Source organism: Apium graveolens, chromosome 4, assembly GCF_009905375.1.
Source record: "Apium graveolens cultivar Ventura chromosome 4, ASM990537v1, whole genome shotgun sequence".
Taxonomy (NCBI): domain Eukaryota; kingdom Viridiplantae; phylum Streptophyta; class Magnoliopsida; order Apiales; family Apiaceae; genus Apium; species Apium graveolens.
The window spans coordinates 288,903,170-288,915,123 of NC_133650.1; the positions used below are offsets into that span (position 1 = coordinate 288,903,170).

Here is an 11,954-nt window from a genome sequence, read left to right on the forward strand (position 1 = left end):
TCAACATAGAAATCCACATGGTAACCTCTATCACAGATTTGACTCACACTCATCAAATTATGCTTAAGTCCTGCCACTGAAACTATATTTTCAATAATTACATTCCCAAGTTTGATCTTGACATATCTCAGAGTCTTCCCTATGTTGTCATCTCTATAAGAAACATTTGGGTCAGCCATCTTCTCAAACTCTGATAGCAGGGTGTTATTTCCTATCATATTTCCTGAGCATCCACCATTCAAGACTAGAGTATTTTTCCTGTTACCCTGCAATCAGATAGACCATTAGTTAAAAAATTAAAGGACCGATACTTGTTTGGATCCTTTGGCTTATTAAGTTTGTCAACATTTACAGCAGAAGTCTTAATATTAGAGTTTATGCTAAAAATATTAATATCAGGAGATACACATTCAGAAATAACGTTACTTTTATTTAAAGAGGATTTCAGTTAATGATAGTCATAATATAAATGTGATACTCTTTATATGTGTAGATAGAATGCCAAGTACTACCACAATGAAAACAAGGTTTTTGTGGTCTATATCTAATTGTCATGTTCTTAAAATTTGATTTATGAGGAACAATATTTATTCCTTTATTCTTCCTGCAACCAATAGCAAGATGATTAGTACTATGTACCACAGTTTAAACAAGCCTTTCTAAGTGCATTATGGATTGGTTTTTACTTGTTATCCTTATTAACACCTACCTTACCATTTGTGTTTTCCTAGGCTATTTTTCATTACTTTTCATTTTAATTTATTTCATCTATTGCTTAAGTTGTTTCCGAGTCATTAATCCAGTATTGACTTATTTAGCCTTGACCTATTCAACTATCAGTTTTTAAGGTTGGTTTAGATGCTAATGTAGAACCCTTCTTATTTACTATTTTGAGTCCATCAGCACTTAGTTCAACCTTAACATGTTTTAGCTTACAATTTGTCTTTTTTATCTTTTTATTAGTATTTACTGATTTAAGATTCTTAGACTCACTTTCCTTATCATTTTCAGTACTAGGTTTGTTGGCGCATAACCTAATGCTAACCCCCAACAGCTAATTTCAATTCCCTGAGTTATTTTTCCTGAATTAGTCCAAAGTTTGATTATTTCCTTTTCTCTAGACAAGTCCTTCTCAAGATAAGGATGTTTTTCTAATAATTTATCTTTAACATAAATATGATCATCTCTTTCTTTTTAAATTTCTAGCATGAAAATCAACTCAGCTCTTAGGTGATCATTTCTTTTCTTTAAGTCGAAATTTTCTATTTTGATTGCATTTTCAAGAGTTTGATCTCTCTAAGTAACATGAAAAGTTTTCAAAATTAATCTTAATTCACATATATGATCAGTGTCAAAATCTAGAGTTATTTGAGGTACCATAGTCTCAGGAGCCTCAGATTCACTATCAGTATTTTCCATGAAAGCATAGTTGACACCCTCATCAGATTTTGAAGTATCATCCCAGTTTTTCTTCTTTGTGATCAAGGCATGCTTCTTTTCAACTCTTGGCTTCCTGCAGTCAGCTGCAAAGTGCCGAACCCCATCAAAATTGTACAACTTGATCTTGGACTTGTCAATTTTCCAGACTTGGACTCTTTCCCATCATATTTTAAATATAGTTCTTCTTATCAGAGTTTCAAACACTAGACCCTCTCTTGGAAAATCTCTTTCTTTTCATGAAGTCCTTGTAAGCCATCTTCTTGAAAGTTTTCACCATTAAAGCAGCCATTTGCAATATCTTCTCATCATCACAGTGATGACTTTCAAAGTTTGTGAAGATATCGGTATTTAAGTTATCATCAATGTTTGATGACTCAGTATCAGACTTTACAACCATAGCATTTCCTTTTGAATTTCCCTTTCATATAAATTATTCTTTCGCTTCTCTTCAGCCTTAATGCAACTTGTCTAGATCTTGACCCTTTTCTTTTTCCCCTTTGCTCCATCTCCAATTCATGTGTCCCAACATTTTATTGATCTCATTCAGAGATGTATCTTAAAGATCATAGTTGTCTCTAATAGATGTGACCTTCAAGTCCTACTTTTTAAGAAGTGCAAGAAGAAACTTCATATTTGAATCTACTGGATCATACTCATTATCCACAAGTAACAGAGCATTCAATAATTTCTGAAACTTGTCATAAATCTCAGTCAATGACTCATCACCTTTTGAGTCAAAGTGCTCATACTCCTGTGTAAGAATGATCTTCTTATTCTCTTTTATAGTAGTAGTGCCTTGACACTTGACTTTCAAAGTGTCCCATCTTTTCTTGGAAGTTTTACATCCAATTATCCTATTGGACATAATATTATCCAGACTGTTATGCAAGAGATGTCTAACCTTAACATCTTTCATGATTGATGTCATATTTCAGATGTATAATCTTTCTTTTCTTTATCAATCATTTTTTCAGTTTCACCATCAACAACAACAACAACCAGTTTCTTAGGCATGTATGGTCCATCATAAATTCGGTTGAGATATTCAGGATCTAAAGCTTCTAGACACTTGTTCATCTTTACTTTCTAGATAGGATATTAATTCACCTTCAGGATAGGAACACAAATTTTTTCATATTTGCTCATGTTGTTATTAATTTGGTTTGTGAATGGTGGTGGTTGTTTTGGTTGAGTTTCTTTGTCAAACATATTTGATTATTTTTGGATCTTGAAACTGTTTGTGTATAAATGATTTGCTCTGATACCAATTATTAGGCCTTTGAGTATACTGTAGAGGGGTTGTGTACAGTATTTAACAATCAAATTGAAATTAAGAGCACGAATACAAAGAACTTTTTATATATTGATGATAAAATAGTTACCAAACCTCTTCAAAGGATGAATAGATATTCTTGAGAGCTGATAGGTTACACGAGTGATATATCAAAAATCGACACACATAGTGACTTAATCTGTGATTATACACTGCTCAGCTACAAACTCAATTTAAGATTTGACATGAAACAATGAATTCTGATACAAATTCAACTATTGATTGCTACAAATAAGTAAAATCATACACCGATATATCTTCTGCAAATCAAGTTCTCTAGATAGAGTCAATCTCTTCCTGAAATTCAGCTTTGACAGATGTTGACAGATAAATAATGATAATAAACTCTAATTTGTCAAATATTGATAATCTTGGTAAACTCTGATATCTTCCAGTCATAGACTCTGATGGAAAACTTTGATATTTTTTTGTTGATATCATCAATTACATCTAACAATATGAATGAAATTTAAAAGCTTTAAGCATGTGGTCCGGAAAGTGGGGAAAATAAAAGCATAAGGTAATAACAAGCATAAAGGTGAAGTGGTTGTGTGGTCCAGTTTTAATTGATTTTAAATATTTAGTGGTTATTAATTGATTCTACTTTCTAATTTAAAATTGGTTTTTATTTGATTATAGTATATACATATAACATCCATACATAGAGTCTGTGATATAATTATTGATTTCACTATAATACCTCATAAATAATTTTAAAAATATATTTCACAAATATCACAAAGAAGATTTTGATGTTTTTGTTATGTAGTAAGAGTCAAAATTAAGTTAGTATTATTATTTCCTTATTATTGATTCTTAATCATCCTATTTGCACGTACAGGGTCCTTATCAATCAAATAGAAATAAAATTTGATGATAAGCTGGAAATTGGTTCCAGACCAATTTTTAATCATAATTTTTACTTGTACAAATCACCCGTTTATAAATCACATATCACTATTTTGTATATAACAAATCTCCTAAATATAAAAATATACATACATATATATATATATTTATATGTCATCATCTTCAACCATATTGCAATAATGAACCTCCGGTCAACATTACCGATACCTTGCATGACTAATCACCGTCGGTTATCACCACAAGTGGCCATCACCGATTACAACCATAACTTGCCACAATTAAATACTATTTGTCACCACCACACACCCCATATCATCACCTACTGCCATGAAGGACCTTCTATAACTACAATTTACCATTAATAATCAAGTACGAATAACTTACATACGTAAATTTTCTCAATTATGAATGATAAATATTTAGAATTATTTTTACATAAAATGGTGATTAATTATATACAAACGAATGTTTTGTAGTTATAAAAGGTGATTCCAAGACTGTTTATAATTGGTGTTTTATGATTTGTTTTCTTTTAACTATTTTTCTACACGAATATAAGAGCAATGCATATTATTATCATTCGTAGTTTGACCTTACTATGGGCCGAATATCAAGAACCATTACCCGAGGTTTGTCCAAGAAATTGAGAAGTTTGGACATGAATGGAAGAAGTTTAAAGTTACTGAAATGTAAATCTTCGTAGTGTCAAAATATCGACTACACTGGCCTATTACAACATTTAAAGTTGATGTTGCCATTGCTTTTGTTTGATTGGCCATGCATATTTTGGCTGATACAATGTTGTCATTTTCATGTTGGCTTACACATCCAAAAAATGTTGCTGATGAATTAAAGTGTGGTTATGTTATTTTAGGTATGAGGATGTGTTGCCATCATTTTTAATAAATAATATTACTGCTGACGTGGCATAGGTCCATATGTGCTGACATGGCACTAGTGGAACCCACGTGGTGACGTGACACTTCGTCATAACATGTTGCCTTAAAAATTGTTTTTAATTTTCTATTTTCTTCACTGTAGTGAATCCAATCCATTGCCAAAATATTGGGATTGGGCCCAACTTTAACTTTAGGCATCAATATTGGGCTTAAATGACTGTTGTCCAACATTGGACTTAAAAATTGTAGTTTGGTGTTTGCTGAACTAACATAAAACATAGAAATGCTTTTTAGTTAGCAAGGAAAAGGAGTCTAGCAACTACTGTTGCTTATTATCACTACGCCATAGATTAGATTCTACAACCACAAGAAACCGTTAATAAAGGTCAAAAAAGCGTTGCTAAAGGCCAAAAAAAGGCTATTGCGACTCTTTTTCGGGGTTGCAATTTTAGGCATTGCAATTGAGTTTTTTGCAACCTCGAGGACATCCTATTGCAACCCTTGGTTATCCGTTATAGAAACATGCTATTGCAATACCAATGGGGTTGCAATAGGACTTGAAAAGTGTTACAACAAGGTTTGGGCTATCAGTACAATATTTTTCGGCCCCATATGTGGGCCCCACATGTGGTGGGGCCCCACCAGCGGGCCCACTAATGGGGCCCACATGTGGGGTATTGATGCAACCCTTTTGTAACGTTTTTTAATGTTTTTTGCAACGTTTTTAGTGTTTTTTGCAACATTTTACACTAATTATTAGAAACACTGTAAAGACCTATTACAACGCTTTTACAAAAAAAAATGCAAGGAACTGTTTGTAAATTGGTATGCCCATAAATAAGACCATAATCTTAAAACCAACACAATTAACCAATCCACCAGCCATAGCATCAATTATCACAAATAAACACAACTACCTTCACCATCACCATACTACCATCCCACATTACATGTTCATCTCATAAATTCCAAACAATATAATACAAATTGAATTTACAAAAATAAATAATCTTGAACTATAAATTCTAGTAGCAGGGTCATGCGCCACATCCAATAGCTTCTTGTGGACAATAACATCTTTTGCTCTCTCAACATTCACGTCTAGCGCATACCTACAATCAAAATTCATCACATTCTAGTCAATACTATTACAACATAAGCTAATTAAAGAAATGATAAGTTTATAAAAGATTGAGGAAAAGGTTTTACATTAGGGGTCAATGTTTTGCCTAATCTTTCACTATGGAAGATCCACTTTCCTGAATAAAAGAATCAAACACATAAAAAAATATAACAGAGAAAATAAATTGAATAACACTAAACTGTCCTTTTATCAATTTAATAGTGCCTGATAACACCAAATTGTTGTTATGCATGCCCGACATGAAAAATTACATACCCATACTCTGCACAAACAAACAAGTTACGCTTAGTGTTTGATTGATTTGGTTTCCTTTGAAATTTCAGTGGAACAGTGCTACCATGCAAATTGGACCTTGTGAACAAAGAATCAAGTGACTTCAAAGGAAGTGTGCCGACAACATAAAGATGTTATCCAGTGTTCACAGGAGCAATACCATTAGTAGGAAAGTAGAAAAATAGTAGCGGATATATAACTAAAAATAGCTGTAATAATAACAACAAAAAACCATCAACTCCAACCCATACTAAAGAGAATAAGAATGCATAAGGCACAATACAAGAAAAGCATAAAAAACCCTGAAGGGTTTGTAATTCAAATGTCCCATTTCCATGTAGCAGTAACACTTGCCTCTAATATGTTTCTCTTTTGAAGGGAGCTCCACATGATTGGTTGCCTTGACAATGTAGATGTCCAATTCCTGCAGAATGCAAAATCGGATCACAACGTCACAATAGCGATTAATCAGGAAATTTGAAGAATCATTTATATGGCATACCATGTAACCGCTATGCACATTAGCCAAAATAGCTAAACCAACAATAGTTGTATCCTTAAGAGCCCCCAGAGCTTTCCTGAGACTACTCCGTTTACCTAGAGTTGTTCACGAACCGAGCCGAGTCGAGTTTTGATCGAACCGAGCCGAGCTTTAATTTTTTTTCTGACGAGCCGAGCCGAGCCGAGCTTTCTTAACGAACAAAAACCTGTGTTCGAGCTCGAGCTCGTTAACGAACGAGCCGAACACGAGTTTTTATCGAACAAAATCGAGTCGAGTCGAACCGAGCCGAACACGAGTTTTCTCCATCAAAACGAGCCGAGTCGAGCCGAGCCGAGCCGAGCCGAGCCGAACTTAATTAAAAAATTCTGGTCAAAACACCGGTTGACTGTTAAAATAACAAACCAAATACTTTTATTTTTTTCTAAAAATTTTGTCATATCACTAAAAAATATTGATTTTAACATCCGTACGGTTGGATCATTTAAAAATATTTTTTAAAAAATCGAAACATTAATACGATACTAAACACTAATTACAAGTACAAGTCAAAACACCGGTTGACTGTTAAAATAACAAATCAAATACATTTATTTTTTTCTAAAACTTTTGTCATGTCACTAAAATATATAGATCTTAACATCCGTACGGTTGGATCATCTATAAATATTTTTAAAAAAATCAAAATATGAATACGAGACTAAACACTAGTTACAAGTATTGTTCAAACAAGTGGTTGATTGTCAAAATAACAAACAAAATAAATTTATTTTTTTCTAAAATTTTTATCATGTCACTAAAATATATAGATATTAACATCTGTATGGTTGGATCATCTATAAATATTTTTAAAAAAATCAAAACATTAATACGAGACTAAACACTAGTTATAAGTAAAGGTCAAAACACCGGTTGACTGTTAAAATAACAAACCAAATGCATTTATTTTTTTCTAAAACTTTTGGCATGTCACTAAAATATATAGATCTTAACATTCGTATGGTTGGATCATTCATAAATATTTTTAAAAAAAATAAAACATTAATATTAGACTAAACACTAGTTCTAACAACTATTCAAACAATTGGTCGATTGTCAAAATAATAAACAAAATAAATTTATTTTTTTCTAAATTTTTTATCATGTCACTAAAATATATAGATATTAACATCCGTACGGTTGGATCATTCATAAATATTTTTTAAAAATTGAAACATTAATATGAGACTAAACAATAGTTACAAGTAAAGGTCAAAACACCTATTGACTGTGAAAATAACAAATCAAATACATTTATTTTTTCTAAAAATTTTGTCATATTACTAAATAATATAGATATTAACATCCGTACGGCTGGATTATTCATAAATATTTTTTAAAAAATCGAAACATTAATATGGGAGAAGTACTAGTCAAACTACTAGTTTACCGTTAAAATAGCAAACCAAATATATTTATTTTTTCTAAATTTTTTATTATATCACTTAAATATATAGATCTTGACATCCGTACGGTTGGATCATTTATAAATAATTTCAAAAAATCGAAACACCGATCAGGAAATAAATACTAGTTACAAGTAATAGTCAAATCACTTGTTAATTATTAAAATATCAAATTAAAAAATTAATTTTTAATATCTGAATTTTTTCAAATTACTAAAATATATATTTTGACATTCGTATAGTTCAATAATTTAAAAATATTTATAAAAAATCTGAATAAAATTCATAATAATTAAATATATAAAAACTAATTTTTTTTAATTTTTTTTTCGAGCCGAACCGAGCCGAGCTCGAGCCGAATCGAGCCGAGCCGAGCTCGAGCCGAACATGCCAAAAGCTCGGCTCGAGCTCGTTTTCTTAACGAACACATTTTTGTGTTCGAGCTCGAGCTCGAGCCCTTAACGAACCGAGCCCTTAACGAGCCGAGCTCGAGCTTGTTCGCGAACGGCTCGGTTCGCGAACAGCTCTACGTTTACCCCCTTTCAGCATCCATTTCTCAAAACCAGTAGCTTTGCAGTGTGCAACAGACAATTATTATGTCATTCAATATTTAGAAAAAAACTTAATTCAATTCATAAAACATTAGCTTCATTATAAGCAAGATGTTCAAGAACCAATATTATGATCAACCATCTACAATGCAGGGATAATCTCTCAAAACAAATTTATATACTATTTAGTAACCCAGTTAACTCCTCTACAATAATAAAATTCATACCTCAGAATCTAATATATATACTTTCTAGTACAGTTAATCATTTACTTTCTAGTAAACAAGCTCGATGATGTTAATGTTCTAAGAAAGAGATGGAAGGAGCTTGAATATGTCCTATATCAGCTTTAAGTGAAGAATGAAACAATAAGAAAGTGGTCAAAGATTATCAAAAAGACAATCTTTGATAAAGGAAGAACGCAATAATCTCTATCTGCATCCAAATTACTTCTCTGCAGTAGTGCAAGGATCTTTGGGTCCCAGCCATTCTCCTTTAACATCATAGCAAAGTTAGGATCTAAACCTTTATCCTGCCGCAAAGCAGTCAAGTCATGATCTATTTGCCGTGCTCTCTTTTTTAATATAGAGGTAATCCTTGGGTCACTTATCAATTTTTCTTGGAACATCATTGCTAAGTTTAAGTCCATTTCTTGTTGATTCTCTGAAATTGATTCACTAGACTCGCATCCTTGACTCTCAAGGACACTACCGGAACATACTACCACAAAACAGTTATTAACGTATGATGTTCCAACCTTTGACTCTTGTAATTGACAAGTAGCGTGAAACAACATCACCTAGTAGCATAGATGTTATAACTACATAACTAACACAATACCCCAATACCCGATGAAGAAAATAAAGGACATGGGTGTAAAATTCAATCTTAAAAGAAATAAAAAAATTGATCTTAAAGGTATACCGTGAATATATATTTAGTGGTTTCCTTTTACACCTTAGGATTTTCACAGAGTTGGTTAACTAGCCTGGCATCATCTAACACTGGACCTGAGGTATAGCAAAAAGGTCTCAAGTTCGAGCCAAGTACCCTTAATTTTAATTTTGATACTTATGTTTAATAATGCCCTAAAAATGGGCTCCTAGTGATCCACTCTTCCATTCCAAAATAGGTTTTGAGTTTATAGGAGAGTGAAAGGCATATAAATAATTTATAGGTTTCTACAACACTTAAAGTTTTGGGATAGTTGGTCATCTAACACTTTAAAGATCTTAAAATCTAGACTTACCGGTAATGAACTCCAAAGCAAATAAAGAAGACGCGAGATGCACTGGCAACAAGAAGGGCAGTGACACGAGTTTGGAGAAGCTGAAATCTGTACAAGCATGCCCCCATGTTCCAATCTGAAAGTAAAGAAGAATACAAATAATTTTCAATTATACAAAACGAATAGCGTTGGGGAGCTGAAAGCAATCTATGAAGTGGATACCAAGAATAATGACAACTGCCGACGTAATAGCCCCTAGCCACTGAGACTTTTTCACGGTCAAACCATATAAGATGGAATAAACAGCTGAACTAGTACCAACAATGAGCCGCAATATAGGAGACTCGGATGTAAAGCCCTACAAAACATAAACTAATTGAGGGAGCAAGAAACAATATATAACATTTATGAATAAAGAATACTAAAACGCATGGACCTTTAAGATGTAAAGTTGCATTTAATTAATGAACTACATGACAAAATTGAAATCAATGAAGTTAATGTAAGTTTGCATTTGGAAATGAGATCCAACTGATATGTGAAGTTCAATGTAATCTAAAATATTGAGACACCGTACTACAAAGATAATAGACTTCTTGAAATACAGGAATATAGTACAACTATTGTGAGCATAAAAAGAAGTTACTATACTTGCCTTCTTGATTGTCGAGGATACAACTCATTAGGATCTGGAGATTCAGGTAAGCTGGCCACAAGACCCATTTCAATAAAATCAGAGTAAGCAAATTTATATGACTTTCGAACATACACATCCACATCTAAGCCATTACCTGTTGCAATTTAAAAAATTGGCATACAAAGGAATAATATAATAAGATGTCCATCCAAATGATAGAATGGAGCAGCAATACTTATTTGTAATCTCAAAAATAATTCGAATAATACAGAGAAATTGATTTACTTATATAAATACAGCGGTTTTGAGAACTTTTCACCTGAGCCATGGCCTTAAGTCTCATGGACGTACCTATATCTATACCCCAAAGTACATATTATCCAGTAATTTCACTGAAATTGATTGTAGAAGCCTGACTCGATTGAAGCCCTTGAGTTGACTAAGAGTTTCATGGTCGAGTTGTCGAGTTCCAATGCGACCACCAATGATTTAACATTATATCACTGAGAAGACATAGAGATTTGATTGAATAATGAGATAAAGAGCATCTGAGAAGAATAAATTATTAGGGTTTGAGAGATTGAGTGATTTAGGACCATAAATATTGAGCTATGTATATGAATCGAGAGCGAAAATCAAGGAGAATAAGAAATCATGATCAATTTGTATCCACAAACAAGGATTTAGACTGAATTTTTGATTAAATAGTAGGGTTTTAGTCCGGTTTAAAAATGTGGAAAATCAAAAAGAGGTTTTGGACACCGCTATTATTCTTCTTAATATCCTAGACTATCTCCATTTTTTTGTTAAAGTACAACGTGGGAATATTGCCGTCTGTGAAACGTTTTCGGGCTTTTTTCTTTTTTTTTGTAAATAAATATTTTGATATTAAAATTATTAATCACTTTTATAATTTTTATCATTTAAATTTTAAATTAATAAATACTTTATAAATACTATCATAAATCACCCCATTAACGGATAATTAAATTTTAGAAATCAAAATTAATTATTTCCTTTGTATAAGGTATATCTTACTTTTTAATATTTTAATCCTTTTCAAATAATTAAAAAATTATTATGTTATAAAAATATCATAAATATATCTAATAATACCCTATTAACTATTTGTGTTAGACCAGTATTATAATTTAAATTATTAATTTCTTTTTTTTAATAAATATTATTTTTAAAATTTAAATATGAGAAACAAATAAATTAAAAAATACGTAAATATTGTAAAATGATCAATATATATATATATATCAAGTAATTATTGGCTTGTTAAGTTTTATAAAGCATTCAATTTATCAATGTAATATTATAAATCACTACACTACTATTATTACCTTCTAAAAATAAAAAAATATATATATTAATTATATATTCATTTATATGTAAATAATTATTAGTTAGTTAAATTAAAAAAATTATATATATATACATATGTCATTTTGGTAACACATTGTAACTATACCGCAACATCAAAAAAGAGGGGTTGCATTAGTAATAGGTCACACACACTGTAGAAGGGGGTTGAATACAGTGTTTAGCACAATCAAATCGAATATAAGAACTCAAGTAATAGAAAACAGATTTTATTCAACACAATAAACTCTGTTACAATATGGAACT

General features: G+C 31.6%; 1 protein-coding gene across 5 annotated transcripts; it reads right to left on the minus strand.

Moving 5' to 3' along the window:
- Positions 1 to 5,354: 5,354 nt before the first annotated feature.
- LOC141721169 (putative clathrin assembly protein At5g35200) lies at positions 5,355 to 11,094 on the minus strand. 5 transcript variants are annotated; one of them, XR_012574670.1, is made up of 10 exons: positions 10,916 to 11,094; positions 10,671 to 10,822; positions 10,338 to 10,473; positions 9,905 to 10,040; positions 9,704 to 9,818; positions 8,440 to 8,472; positions 6,462 to 6,556; positions 6,314 to 6,383; positions 5,752 to 5,801; positions 5,355 to 5,654 (listed from the first exon to the last, which is right to left on the minus strand). XR_012574670.1 is itself a non-coding variant. In XM_074523938.1 (9 exons), the coding sequence occupies exons 5-9, from the start codon at positions 8,450 to 8,452 to the stop codon at positions 5,631 to 5,633; spliced, it is 252 nt and encodes an 83-aa protein (XP_074380039.1). In that variant the 5' UTR covers positions 8,453 to 8,472; positions 9,704 to 9,818; positions 9,905 to 10,040; positions 10,338 to 10,822; positions 10,916 to 11,094; the 3' UTR covers positions 5,355 to 5,630. The 5 variants fall into 5 exon arrangements, 2 of the variants coding, with proteins under 2 accessions (XP_074380039.1, XP_074380040.1); XR_012574669.1 differs by adding an exon at positions 5,942 to 6,168 and having other exon boundaries at positions 10,338 to 10,822; XM_074523938.1 differs by having other exon boundaries at positions 10,338 to 10,822.
- Between the last annotated feature and the right edge of the window lie 860 nt (positions 11,095 to 11,954).

Coding starts and splice junctions, on each gene's coding strand:
- LOC141721169 (XM_074523938.1), bottom strand. Junction 5,802..6,313: donor AAAAGAGAAACATATTAGAG/GCAAGTGTTACT, acceptor TCTTTTATTCAG/GAAAGTGGATCTTCCATAGT. Junction 5,655..5,751: donor GCAAAACATTGACCCCTAAT/GTAAAACCTTTT, acceptor TTTTGATTGTAG/GTATGCGCTAGACGTGAATG.